Source organism: Rhinopithecus roxellana, chromosome 19 (genome assembly GCF_007565055.1).
Source record: "Rhinopithecus roxellana isolate Shanxi Qingling chromosome 19, ASM756505v1, whole genome shotgun sequence".
NCBI classification, from domain to species: domain Eukaryota; kingdom Metazoa; phylum Chordata; class Mammalia; order Primates; family Cercopithecidae; genus Rhinopithecus; species Rhinopithecus roxellana.
This window is the reverse complement of record NC_044567.1, coordinates 81165494-81180640: the sequence shown is the minus strand read 5'-3', so window position 1 is coordinate 81180640 and position 15147 is coordinate 81165494. Positions and strand designations below refer to the sequence as shown.

At 40.2% G+C, this 15147-nt stretch overlaps 1 protein-coding gene across 13 annotated transcripts in view; it reads right to left on the bottom strand.

Annotated features, from left to right (window-relative positions):
* Positions 1-15147, bottom strand: part of BPTF (bromodomain PHD finger transcription factor) — a 153341-nt gene that overhangs the window by 108645 nt on the left and 29549 nt on the right. For all 13 annotated transcript variants that reach the window (XM_010379968.2, XM_010379964.2, XM_010379966.2 and 10 more), the window contains exon 3: positions 4793-5016. In XM_010379968.2, the coding sequence (XP_010378270.2) occupies positions 4793-5016 (224 nt within the window). The remainder of the gene's footprint in view (positions 1-4792; positions 5017-15147) is intronic.

Sequence of the window (15147 nt, the reverse complement as noted above, 5' to 3'; positions counted from 1 at the left end):
TTGAACTATCAAAAATAGGATTAAACTCTCCTAAGGTAGACGTGTGTGTTTGTATAGAAACCAGAGAGTTATACATTAAAAATGAAGTATTTTGTTTGAGAGGTTAACATCAAGTCAAAGTCATCAGGACAGGCTACGATTCTGAAATTCCTGTTATGCTGTAAATTAGTCTTGGCCATTATCAGAACCCCAGTGGTTTCCACTGTTTTCATCTCATAAAACCAAAAGTTAAAGAACTTTATTATATATTATTTTGGGTATTTACCTGGACTGGGTGGTCCTAAACTGATTATCATAGCCAAGATTTTGGTTACCAGAGAAAGCAAATAAAGGTTAACAGTGGTGGACTGGTGTTTTAATGGGGAATTCTTCTATTCGAATGTTCAATTCATTAACAATACACTCCTTAAAAAGGTGCTGGGGCCGGGCGCCGTGGCTCACGCCTGTAATCCCAGCACTTTGGGAGGCCAAGACAGGCGGATCACGAGGTCAAGAGATCGAGACCATCCTGGCTAACACGGTGAAACCCCGTCTCTACTAAAAATACAAAAATTAGCCGGGCACGGTGGCGGGTGCCTGTAGTCCCAGCTACACGGGAGACTGAGGCAGGAGAATGGCGTGAACCCAGGAGGCGGAGCTTGCAGTGAGTGGAGATCGCGCCACTGCACTTCAGCCTGGGCAACAGAGTGAGACTCTGTCTCAAAAAAAAAAGAAAGAAAGAAAAGAGAAAAAAAAAAGGTGCTGAGAGGATTAAAGAATTGTAAAACACGGCCGGGCGCGGTGGCTCAAGCCTGTAATCCCAGCACTTTGGGAGGCCGAGACGGGCGGATCACGAGGTCAGGAGATCGAGACCATCCTGGCTAACACGGTGAAACCCCGTCTCTACTAAAAATACAAAAAACTAGCCGGGCGAGGTGGCGGGCGCCTGTAGTCCCAGCTACTCGGGAGGCTGAGGCAGGAGAATGGCGTAAACCCGGGAGGCAGAGCTTGCAGTGAGCTGAGATCCGGCCACTGCACTCTAGCCAGGGCAACTGAGCAAGACTCCGCCTCAAAAAAAAAAAAAAAAAAAAAATTGTAAAACACCTAATTGAGCACCTGGCCCACAGTAGGCACTCAAAAATGTCAGTGTCCCCTTCAGTTCCCCAACAATTTTCAGTTCTCATGAATCCCTCCCCTCCTCCTGTAGTACCAGGTTGATGTTGTACCTTAGCCAAAAAAAAACAGGAAAGAAAGAAAAAATATTTATGTCACTTTTGGGGTCCAGATCTCACCATTAAATCCAAGGTACAACTCACCTTATTTCCATGTACTCCATGTAGTACTAAGAGGATAACTGCAGGTTGCAAGGCAATCTCACAGCACACAAATTTTAGTCATCTAACTTTCTAAGAACATATTGTGGCCTAAAGCTCAATACTCTCTATGTTGTTCTCCATTACTACAAAAGGTTTAACTAATGTGTTTTTGTTTTGTTTTGTTTTGTTTTTTAAGACAGAGTCTCGCTCTGTCACCCAGGCTGAGTGCAGTCGCTCACCTGGCTCACTACGAGCTCTGCCTCCCAGATTCACGCCATTCTCCTGCCTCAAGCTCCCAAGTAGCTGGGACTACAGGGGCCTGCCACCACGCCCGGCTAATTTTTTTTGTTTGTTTGTATTTTTAGTAGAGACAGGGTTTCACCATGTTAGACAGGATGGTCTCAATCTCCTGACCTCTTCATCTGCCCGCCTCAGTCTCCCAAAGTGCTGGGATTACAGGCATGAGCCACCGTGCCCTGCCGGTTTAACTAATTTTTAAAAGTACATTACATGCTGAATTATACTGAACTATAACATGCTCATTGTAGGAAATGCAAAAAATATGAAAAGGAAACCAACTACAATTCTACTATGCTAATTGGTTATTTTTAATGATAAAACCTAATCCAGTTGGTTATTTAGAGGAAGAGAATTTAAGTATCTCACACAGTTTTTGCATGGTACTTTACTTAACTCTCCAACACGTAGTGTTCTATCACATGATACTTCATAATGAAATTTACCAACTCCCCTATATTAACATTTTTAGGTTTTTACATTCCCCCAAATCAAACCACAACACTTGATTGTCCATTCCTATTTTGATTTTGTTCTTTAATTATGATTATACTGTATATATAATACACAGAAAATATTTTTTTCTTTTTGTTTTTTTCCATTTTTTTTTTAATTCTGGAAAATATTTTAATTCAACGTACTTTATAAAATCCTATCTCACACTGCCTTTTAGGGGACTGAAGATGGTTCTCCGTTGTTGTACTAAAACACAGGAGAGCAAAAAGGGATTGGTCTATTTTAATGCCATGATTCATAAAAGGAAATTAAGGGGTGAAGTGAGTTGGCTGAAATTAATAAAATTTCCTATGATTTGATCTATATGGAGGGGAGACTAAGGCGGAGATTGTGTTACTGCAATTACTGATCCCCCAAAGACTTCTGAATACTAAAAGTTTTCTAATAAAAAAATTACACATTTTCCTAAACAGATCTAATAGAGAAATACTTTCAACTACCAGATATGAATAAATATAATTCATGGTAACTAAGAATGCTTTTTTCTGAAGACAAAGTATATTTGCGCCCAAGAGTATTTATATGTGAGAGCCTATCATTCTCCAAAAATATGCATGAATTCACAGGAATATTGATGCAGAATACGTGAGAACAAGCTTGGATACAGCTATCTGGGTATCTTTATTAAATATAAACATTCTATTTTTAAGCATATGGAGAATGGGGAAAATTAATAGGATTATATGTATAGCAAATAATGTATGCAGAAGAGCAGAACTCAGAATTAGGCACTTAAAGGTGTACTTGCAGAATCTTACCTAATAATTTTATCTAAGCTAAAACTTAAAAGGCACTACAGTTGGCCCTCTGTGGCCAAAGGTTCTGCATCCTTGGATTCAACCAACCTCGAACTGAAAATACAGTATTCTCAGGATGCAGAACCCTTAGATATGGAATGCCAACTTTTCCTATCAGCAGATTCCACACAGCCAACTGCAGGACTTGGGCATCCACGGATTTTGCTATCTGCAGAGGGCTCTGGAAGCAATCCCTGAGAATACCGAGGGATGGCTATATTAGAAAACACAGGTAGTATTTATTAAACATGCACGGAATACATCTGGCGGCACAAAAAAATATATAGCAATAGTGATTGCCTCTGGAGAAAGGAAGGTCAGATTGGAGATTATGAAGGAGACAGATTCATTTTTCACAGCATACCCTTTATACTGTTTAAACTTTTAAGATATATATGTATTTATAACTTAAAAAAATAAAAAGCAGAGTTGAGTAACAAAATAAATAAGGTGACATTGAATTATGACCTAATAAATATCCAGTTATAACCCAATAAGTATAAAATCTCCATGAATGTATACTCATAGAAATTAATGCTGAAAAAATAAACGAATAAACAAATCTCCTGTGCAGAAAAATTCCAAATAACTGATGTAGATATTGCCCCTTCAAGAAGGTAGAACATAACTCCTCACCCCCTAAGTGTGGCTGTTTACAGTGACTTGCTTCCAGAAAGTACAGTCTTGGGGGGTTGAGGGGATGGGGGAGGATGTGGAGAAACCTGACAAACACTGCCTCAACCAGGGGACCAAGGTTGACATCATCAGTGGTAAGTCACGAGGTCAGCATGCACTCTTGATAAGAAGATGAGAATTGTACTTCACCTCTGTGGTCTTCCTCCCCAAAATGCAAAAACCTAGGCTAACCACGAGAAAAACCCATAATGAGGGCTTTCCACAAAATACCTAATCAGTACTCCCCCAAACTGTCAAGGCCATCAAAAACAAGGAACGTCTGAGAAACCGACAATCCAGCGGAAAACATGATGACTAAATATCATGTGGTATAGGATCATGAGGCAGAAGAAGGACATCAGGTAAAAACTAAGGAAATTTGAATAAAGTATGGACTTGAGTTAGTAACAGTGTATCAATACTGGTCCATTAGTTGTAACAAATATCTCACACTAATCTAAGATGTTAATAACAGGGGCAACCAAGTGTAGGATATATGGAAACCCTCTACTATCTTTGCAACTTTTGTATAAACCTAAAACTATACTAAAATTCAAAGTTTTATTTTTTAGAAAGGTAAAAAGTTCAAAAAGAATATTATTTCTTAACATTAAAAACTGGAATGTCAAAAAAGTTTAATAAGACACTTGAATTAAAGAAACAAACTAACATTTTAGGGAATATTAGTAATGACCCAAGGCAGAAACAAAACACTCAAATGTATAGCATCCCTAATTTATGTGGGAATGAACAAGGTTCTCTTGGGAAAATGAAATATGGAAAACTAAAGTAAAATATACATAGTCATGCACTGCACAATGTTTCCGTCCACCAGGAACCACGTACATGACGGTGATCCCATAAGATTATACGTATTACCTTTTTAAATGTTTAGATATGCTTAGATACATAAATACCTGCCGTTGTGCTACAACTGCCTATGGGATTCAGGACAGTCACATGACATACAGGTTTGCAGTCTAGCAGCAATAGGCTATGCCATATAACCTAAGTGTATGGTTTGTGTAAGTGTACTCTGTGATGTTCACACAATGATGACATTGCCAAATGACACATTTTTCAGAATGTATCCCCATCATTAAGCAATGCATAACTGTTCTTGAAAACTTTATTTTCAAATTTTGCAGTGATTTCATACCAACAGTGTAGCTTAGACTTAACAAAAATAAAATAAGAAAATGTCCCTCTCACCATTAGCTGCCGCCAGAAAGGATTTGTTACTGCCCCGAGCCTTATTTGTCAGGTCTTCAGTTATGTCCATGTGTCGGTGGATTTCTTCACGCATTTCTTCTAGAATTTTGCAGAGTTCTGCTTCCCAATAATCTTTATCTAGACAGTCAATTAATTCTGCAAGCTGGACCTTTGTGCTGTAGTACCAAATTTTCTTTTCATTTTCATTTTCTATATCTTCTTCTCTGTTTAAAAATAGGGGAAAATACATGTTACACATAATGCCACTTATCTGACAGTTCATCTACCCAGTGAAAAGTTAAAACAAAGCCTATGCACTAAAACTCAATATAGGTGCTCACAAGAAATCCCTGCAGGTCTTATTCAAACCTGATTTACTCTGAGAAAGGACATCTAAAAAACATGACACAAAGGAAGATGACCTCAAAATTCAGAACCATGTGAGAGTACTTTGTGGAAGCCAGTTTCAGCTACATCTCAATCAACTTTAAGATCATTAATGTAACAATATGATGAGAAGAACGTATTTAGAATTATTTTAGAATAAAATAAACTTATTTTAGAGACAGGGCCTCACTTTGTCGCCTAGGCTAGAGTGCAGTGGAACCATCACCGTTCACTGCATACTCAGACTCCTAGGCTCAAGCAATTCTCCTGCCTCAGCCTCCCACGTAGCTAGGACTACAGACATGTGCCACGATAGCCAGCTAACTTTATAATATAGTTTAGACATATTTCCAACAAAATGGTGTAAATGCTTTGCTAAATTCTGGTTCTTGAAGGGGTTATCTCAAATAATATCTCATCCCTCTTCTCTACTTCTGGACAATCGAAGCCCAAACTGGAGAGAAGGGGAGCTTCCTCTCCTGCCTAAAACTCTCCTAAAGTTCCATTCGCTTTTAATGGAGTTAAAGACTTCAACAGAGATGGTCACTAACTTAAATCAAACAGGCAAATTAATGTCTGGGACTAGACGCAGAGAAACATATAATGGTATTTCTGTCCCCACTCAAAAGGAATTCCAGAGTATGTGTGAGGCACCTGATGAGAGTGAGTCTGATTTCCCTGTTTACTCAATGGCAAACTGAGGGAACTGAAAGAACTGGGCTTTAGGAGAGATCTGGTTTTAAATACACTCATTTGCTTATACAATATGTGAACATGGACAAGACACAAGCTCTCTGAGTCTCTAAGCCATTCTATTTACCTCACTTGTAAAATGAGGATATAATAATTTTACTGCCTGCGGACCACTATAAGACTTAAAGGTGTAACGATAAGGCATCTACCACAGTGCCTGGGCACATCAGTGATCGATAAATGTTCAATATTATTATTAAGGTAATAAATGAAAAACAATTTAGCAGCATTCCAGGAATGAGTCATTCAGTAATTCTGAAGAAAGAAGGTCTACATTTAATCACAGATAAATAAAAGGATACAGGTGGAGTACCCTTAATCTGAAAATCTGAAATCCAAAATGCTCCAAGATCAAAAGTTTTTGAGTGCCAACATGCCATTCAAAGGAAATGCTCATTGGAGCATTTCAGATTTTCAGATTAGGAATGATCAACTGGTAAGTATAATGCAAATATTCCAAAGCCCGTAATACTTCTGATCCAAAGCATTTTAGATAAGGGATACTCAACCTATGTGGTATTCACTGACTTAACATTTTTCTATTTGAAGCCACAGAAAGATAAATTCATTAAAGCATAAAGTAGCAAAACAGCAAATACCTGCTAATCCATTCAAAGAAAAGTTGGGGGTTTTTCTGGTCTGTTCTGTTTTAATTTTTTTCTTTTTCTTTTTCTTTTTTTTTTTTGGTGTGTGTGACGGAGTCTCGCTCTGTTGCCCAGGCTGGAGTGCAGTGGTGCAATCTTGACTCACTACAACCTCCACCTCCCAGGTTCAAGCAATTCTCCTGCCTCAGCCTCCCAAGTAGCTGTGACTACAGGCGCATGCCACCACACCCAGCTAATTTTTGTGTTTTTAGTAGAGATGGGGTTTCACTATGTTGGTCAGGCTGGTATCGAACTCCTGACCTCACGATCTGCCTGCCTCAGCCTCCCAAAGTGCTGGGATTACAAGCATGAGGCACCGTGGCCAGGCTTTTTTTTTTTTTTTTTGACAGAGTCTTGCTCTGTCATCCAGGCTGGAGTACAGTGGCACAATCTAGGCTCACTGCAACCTCTGCCTCCCGGGTTCAAGAATTTCTCGTGCCTCAGCCTCTGTAGAAGGTGGGATTTACAGGCACATACCACCACGCTCGGCTAATTTTTTTATTGTCAGTAGAGACAGGGTTTCATCATGTTGGCCAGGATAGTCTTGAACTTCTGGCCTCAAGCAATCTGCCCACCTCGGCCTCCTAAAGGGCTGGAATTACAGCCATGAGCCACCACACTGGGCTGAAAAGTTGTTTTTTTAATACTTAGTTACTTGGCCTATATACAGTTTATATAATCAAAATTATCTGTCACTGTAAAAGTGACAACAGCTTTCGGTACAAATATACATTATGTATGTATATTTGGTTTTGGAGTTATAATGTGGTTCTGCAGAAGCTCTGGTTCTTACAAGGCCTACCACGTTCCTCAGGTTCACCCAAACTGGCCCGGCTTCCCTGAAGTTACCACTCAGCACACATTCTCAAGGACTCATAGGGTGGCAAAGAGAAGACAGGCCGGCAAGAAAAGGTTTGCTAAAAATATAATTAAGAGTAAAGACACATATCATATGTCTACATTTTAAAGCTTCTTTGACTTTTACCTAGGTTAGATAAGTAGAAGGTTAATGACTAACAATAAGTTTCAAGTTTCATTTCTAAACAAACCCATAGAAATGAAGAGTAAAGAACACTAGTGAGATGAGTTGAATAATGTCTCCCAAAGTTCATGTCCACCTGAAACCTCAGGATGTGATCTTATTTGGAAATAGGGTCTTTGCAGATGTAATTAGTTAAGGATCTTGAGATAAAAATCATCCTGGATTTAGGGTGGCCCCTAAGTCAAACGACTGGTATCCTTAGAAAAGGAGAGGACCCAGGGTGACACATAGAAAAGAAGGTAATGGGCTGGGTGAGGTGGATGATGCCTGTAATCACAGCCCTTGGGGAGGCCCAGGCGGGCAGATCACAATGTCAGGAGATGGAGACCATCCTGGCTAACACGGCGAAACCCCGTCTCTATTAAAAATACAAAAAATTGGCCAGGAGTGGTGGCGAGCGCCTGTAGTCCCAGCTACTCAGGAGGCAGGGCAGGAGAATCCCTTGAACCTGGGAGGTGGATGTTGCAGTGAGCTGAGATCCTGCCACTGGACTGCAGCCTGGGTGACAGAGACTCCATGTCTCAAAAAAAAAAAAGAAAAGAAAAAGAAAAGAAGGTAGCATAGAGGCAGAGACTGGTGTGATGTGTCTGTCTGTAAACCAAGAAATGCCAAGGACTGCCAAAAGCTAGGAGACAGGCATGGAACAGATTCTCTCTGAGAGTCTCCAGAAAAACCAACCCTACTGACTTATGATTTTAGACTTCTGGCCTCCAAGACTGTGAGACAATAAATTCATATTTTTTTAAAGCCACCCCATTTGTGGTACTTTGTAATGGTGGCCCTAGGAAACTCCCAACTTTTGGTACAGGAAGTAGGGTGCTTACTGCTAACATACTCAAAAATGTGAAAGTGGTTTTAGAATTGAGTAATGGGAAGAGGCTGGAAGAACAGTTAGATGGTTGACAGAAAAAACCTAGGCTGCCTTGAAAAGATGGTGACAGCGAGACTGGAATTATGCTGCCAGCAAGCCAAGGACACTTGGGGTGCTAGAAGCTAGAAAACGCCAAAAAAAAGCAAGGATTTTTTCCTAGGGCCTGCAGAGGGAGCATGGCCCTGTTGACACCTTTGAGTTCAGACTTCTATTCTCCAAAACTGTTAAATAATCAATTTCTACTGTTTTAAACTACCCAGTTTTACAGTACTTTGTTATAGCACCCGCAGGAAACTGATACAACTAGCAATTCAGCAATTAAAGACAAAAGCTAGGTCCTAAGCTCTTGGTCAAACAGCCCAAGTAGTGCTTAGGAGCACATTCTGGAGCCCGAATGCCTGGGTTCAAATCCCGATTTCATCACTTAGTAGTTGTGTGATCTTGGATAAATTACTTAAAACTCTCTATGCCTCAGTCTCTCCATCTGAAAGACAGGGTGATGGTATGCATCCTGGAAGAGGCTGTAGTTAGAATTAATTAAAATATATAAAGTGTTTAGAGTAGTACCAGCACTTCATGGGTATAACATACATTGTTGTCATCATTTTCCTTACCTTATGAAATATATAATATTTACCTTAAAACAAATAACTGGGCTGGGCATAGTGGCTCATGCCTGCAATCCCAGCACTTTGGGAGGCTGAGGCAGGTGGATCACCTGAGGTCGGGAGTTCAAGACCTGCCTGGCCAACATGGTGATACCCCATCTCTACTAAAAATACAAAAATTAGCCAGGTGTGGTGGTGGGCACCTGTAATCCCAGCTACTTGGGAGGCTGAGGCAGGAGAATCACTTGAACCTGGGAAGCAGAGGTTGCAGTGAGCCCAGGTTGTGCTACTGCACTCTAGCCTGGGTGACAAAGTGAGATTTGTCTCAAAAAACAAAACAAAACAAAAAAACTATTGGTAGGATGGGTGTTTTAAAAAGTAGTATTTCAGGATGCAAGAGAAAAAGGGGTTCAGGGAAAGAAAGGGGTACAGGCAAAGGAAGCTCTAGGAAGTAGCATAAATAGGCTGAGACCTGAAGAATGAGTGAGTTAGCCAACAGGTTTTTAGGTGCTTTTGTTTGCTTTTTATTTGGTTTTAAGTGTCAGAAACCAAGATAATTACATGTACAAAGTCAGGGATCTGTGTTAAAGAGTCAGAAGTTTCTGTTAAGAGCAAATGGAAGTAATTGTAATTAAAAGGTTTTTCAACTTAGGGGAAAGGAGACTTGATCGAAATTGCTGTTTTAAAAAATCATCCAGTTATGTATGGCTGGACATAGTGGCTCACATCTGTAATCCCAGCACGCTGGGAGGCCAAGGTGGGTTGATCACCTGAGGTCAGGAGTTCAGTATCAGCCTGGCCAACAAGGTGAAACCCCGTCTCTGCTAAAACTACAAAATTAGTAGTTGTAATCTCACCTACTCGGGAGGCTAAAGTACAAGAATCGCTTGAATCCAGGAGGCAGAGGGTTGCAGTGAGCCAAAACTGGGCCACTGCACTCCAGCATGGGTGAGACTCCATCTCAAAAAAAAAAAAAAAAATCTTGGAGGGTTGGGGTAGGGGGTTACATATAGGCCACTTTAGGGTGACTGACTAGTCTAATGAAGATGACACTGGCTTGTATCATGGAGGGACAGTGGGAATGGAGAGAAACTGATTCAATATTTATTTTAAAGGCATAACAAACAACAAAGGAAAAAGTTTATTCCCATATTTCTAGTTTGAGCAGCTGGTGGGACAGTAATCCCATTTACTAAGATGAGAATACTGGACGAAGAGTAGGTAATGGGGGGAAATGATGAGTTCAGTTTTAAACATCTTTGAGGTGCCTGCTTTGTGGACACGTCCAGGAGGCTGCTGGACATACAGAACTGAATGTGGACAGAAGGAATTCAGACACAGGTCTGATGGCAACTAAAGTCAGTAAGTTAATATGTGGCTTGTACCTAGAATGGGGAGTAGAAAGCTGGATAGATCTAAAAGCATAGTTTAGTTCATTAGGAAACTAAAAAGAATACAGATTTTTAAAATGCCGTTTAAAGGCATGTGGTGGTTCACGCCTGTTGTAATCCTAGCACTTTGGGAGGTCAAGGCTGGAGGATCGCTTGAGCCCAGGAGTTCGAGACCAGCCTGGCAACATAGACTCTCTCTCTACAAAAAAATAAAATATAATGCTGTGTTCACGTAATTTTGTTTAGAATGGAGAGTGACAGAAAAATGTGCTAATCTAATCTGGTAATTTCTATTTCAGTAGGTCCCAATTTCAAAGGATTGACAGGATAAAAGCAATAGTTAAGAAAGATTGGCCCACTTACATAATGAATGAAAACTGGCCTCTAAGTTAATACACTGAGTATGTCTTGGCTCCTCAGGTGGACTATAAATTCATATATAAGAACCTTTTTTTATTATATGCTTCACTAATCTATACAAATAACATATTTTAAGCACTTATTAAAAAGCAATAATGGAAAACTCAATTTCTACAAATTGCTAACATTACAATTAAAACCTCTGCATACTATAAACTGCATGAAAATTTTACATGGCTTTAAAACCATCACCAGGAGTCCACATACAATCTAACACAAAGGTACAGTTAAATTGAAATTATTTTAATCTCATTTTCATAAAAGATGTGAAATCTTTCAGATTTGTCAAAATTGTTGACACAGAATACTTAATTATCACTGTTTAAAGTTTCCTACTTGATTTTACATAGAAAAATACTCAAAATATCACAGCATAGAAAAAGATATCCTATTTGCCTGAAATCAACTTTAAAATCTGTGCACTTTATTACGCATCAAAAAAGGCAATTTGAATGACAACTATAGCTTTTAAAGCAAATAAACTTAAATGAACAGTTTTATTGACAAACATAAGAATTTTACTGTTGCACTAAGAAAAATAAAATATTTGATTTCCTCAATAATGCATCAAAAATTCACCCACAGGTATTAAAAAGTCATCTGAGTCATGTGATTTCAAAGGTTTGCATTTATCTAACTATAAAATAGTATACATTTTGCTTCCCTGAATGCTGTTTCATATATTGATACTGGTGTATCAGGAAACAGAACTTTTCTGAAATGCCACTTAGTTTAGATTTTCTAAGAATGTCTTTACTTCAAATTTGTTAAGATTTCATAAATACTCACTGCAGATATAACAAAAACCATTTTAGTATCTTTCTCCCCAAGTTATAAGCACTGGTTTTAACAGCTAAAACAATGCAAGTTGCAGACTTCTCAAGAAGATGGTTTGAAAACTAGACTACAATATAAAATAAGGTACTGAAAATACTCTTATAAAACACATTCTGAAAAAAATTACAGATTCTACCTCCTAAGAGCCACAGTGCCTTGGGCAAATCAAGGGCAAATTATTTAACCTCTGAGATTGAGGCTCTTTATCTATAAGATGCAGACAAAAATAGTGCCTGCAAGTTAGGGCATGGTGGCTCAGGCCTGTAACCCTACGATTTTGGGAGGCTGAGATGGGAGGATTGCCTGAACCTAGGAGTTCGAGACCAGCCTGGCCAACACAGTAAGACCTCTACAAAACAAAAAAAAATTTAAAAATTAGCTAGGCGTGGTGGCACGTGCCTGTAGTCCCAGCTCCTAGCGGGGCTGAGGTGAGAGGATGGCCCAAGCCTGGGAGACAGAGGCTGCAGTGAGCCATGATCATGCCACTGCACTCTAGCCTGGGCGACAGTGAGACCCTGTCTCCAAAAATAATTAAAAATAAAATTAAAATTAAAAAATAAAGTACCTGCATTATTGGGCTGTTGGAAGGATTAATTTAAAATACATAAAACGCTTAGGACACTGTGAGGCACGCCTGGAAGTGCTCAATAAATGTTGCTCTTGGCTATTCCTAATTTATCACAACTACTTCTATTTACAGGTCTCCGAAACTAAGACCTATACCACTGATTACCGTGTAATGAGCCTTAAAGAGGTCAAGGTTTTTCTGTATGTGGACAAGGCAGCTTTGGTCTCTATCTGGCCAAAAAGGGCAGCACAGGGAAAGAAAGAGGCAGTGAGAGTGAATATCCAAAGGGTGAGGACAAGCAGTACAGGAAGGAAGGCACAGGAATGGGAGAACTGGAACATGGACTAAATTTCACTTACTTCCTAATTTGCTCCCAGCCATCCTGATGACTATGAGCTCCTTTCAGGAAGGCACTTGAGACTGTGTGAACGTGACCTGCTAACTGTGGAATGTCTGTACAGAGTACAGCACCAGGCTCCCTGACAGGCAGCATGACTGAATTTCCACTTACAATGACAACACAGCAGTCAACTTTTTTTTTTTTTTTTTTTTTTTTTGAGACAGACAGAGTCTCACTCCATCACCCAGGCTGGAGTACAGTGGCACCATCTCGGCTCATTGCAACCTCTGCCTCCTGGATTCAAGTGATTCCTGTGCCTCAGCTTCCCGAGAGCAATAAACTTTACAAATGTGGTTACAGTTATTTCACCATTTGGAATGACCTTGCTGACAAAGGTTTCCGTGTTACCACTCAACAGCAAAATGTCAAAACAAAGACAAAAACAAAAAATGGCACAAGGAATACCATGACCACATGTATGGGAGGTAAGGGAGCAAGAAAAGAAAAAAATTACACATATTTTACACATATTTCTTAAAATATCTGATCCAAACCAAAAGACACAGAATATACATTTAAAACCTTATATATTGTTTCTCATAGCAGTTTCTGGGTTAAGGTGGCGGATTTCATTTTGCTCCCTCCTGAAACCTTCTTAAAACCATGCTAAAGAAATACTGTTAGGCTGGACGCAGTGGCTCACGCCTATAATCTCAGCACTTTGAGAGGCCGAGGAGGGCAGATGGCTTGAGCTCACAAGTTCGAGACCAGCCTGAGTAACGTGGTGAAACCCTGTCTCTACAAAAAATGCAAAAATTAGCGGGGCATGGTGGCACACACCTATAGTTCCAGCTACTTGGGGGGCTGAAGCAGGAGGACTGCTTGAGCCCAGGAGGTCGAGGCTGCAGTTAGCCGAGATAGTGCCACTGCACTCCAGAGCCTGGGTGACAAAGGGAGATCCTGTCTTCGAAAAAAAGAAAAAAAAAATTGTTAAAGACAAACCCATAAGGATAAAGTAGGGGAGACACAGTAACAAAAAAAAAAAAAAAAACCAAATGTAGATGAACAAGTGATTACTGCCTCAGCAGACCCAAGAAAGTCCATCTCAAACTAAAAAGGAAGGTGAGGTTGAGAACACAATCCTCAAAAAGCAATGATAATGAGGAGGGGTAGGTGTCTCTAGAATAGGGAACTGGCTGGAGCAGATTCCTAAACCATCTCTCTCCCCTTCAAGCTGCCAAAGGTCTAGTCTCTGGAGGAGTTAAATTGAGGTTCCCTGGACTGGGAGAAACCACGCTCAGTTGTGAACAAAGGTATTGTACAGAAAACTGAGGATTTAAGTGACAATACACATAGTAAAGGCTGTGTGCACAATAAATGAAGCTTTCCTCCACCACTCAGCCACCAGAATACCAACAGCAAGACCTTCATGCTTCAAGCAGGAAACAGGAAAAGGCCTTTCCATGCCATCACTCCTCTAGAGCTTACTCTCGAGGACAGACCTCAAGATACTGACAAGAGGGATTTCCCCCAATAAAAGAGACAATAAAAATCATCCAATGGTTAAGTCAAAATTGATAAGGCCCATCCACTAGCTCAGAGCTTCCAACTGGCCACATAGTACCACAATGATAATGAGGAGCAGAAAATTAAGAATTAATCAACATCTGAATATGAAATAGAAAAACCAAAACAAAGAATAGGAAGAAGCAACTTAGAAGAAACAGACCATGCACAGAGGAGAGAAAAAAATCTGTCATTAATGGCCTCAGAAAGGTAAGAGAAAATACTATATCCAAGACACAGAAAGAGGATTTTACTATTTTTTTAAACGAAGATTCTAAAAACAAAACAGCTCTTAGATAATAAAAATATGGTAGCAGAAAGGAAAAACTGGATAGAAGGGTTGGACGACCAAGATAAGGAAATCTTAGGAAACTGAACACATACACATACCCCAAAGAGAAAAAGAGACAAAGAGGAAAACTGGAGAGAAATGATAAGAAAGTCAGAAGACCAAAATAGGAAGCCCAACGTTCAATAAAATCATAGCTCAAGATAAATACAAGAGGGAAAAGAGGAAGTTGTCAAGAGAAGTTCTCAGAATCAAAGAACACAATTGCCAGATTGAAAATGCCCACCAAAAATACCTCGTGGATGAGAGCTGCCCACACAAGGGCGTGTCACTGTAAAACTGCAGAACACCATAAACAGTGAAGATTTTATAAGCTTCCAGCCACAGCCAGGCGCGGTGTCTCACGCCTGTAATCCCAGCACTTTGGGAGGCCGAGACGGGCGGATCACAAGGTCAGGAGATGGAGACCACGGTGAAACCCCGTCTCTACTAAAAATACAAAAAAAAGCCGGGCGCCGTGGCGGGCGCCTGTAGTCCCAGCTACTTGGGAGGCTGAGGCAGGAGAATGGCGGGAACCCGGGAGGCGGAGCTTGCAGTGAGCCGAGATAGCGCCACTGCACTCCAGCCTGGTGGACAGAG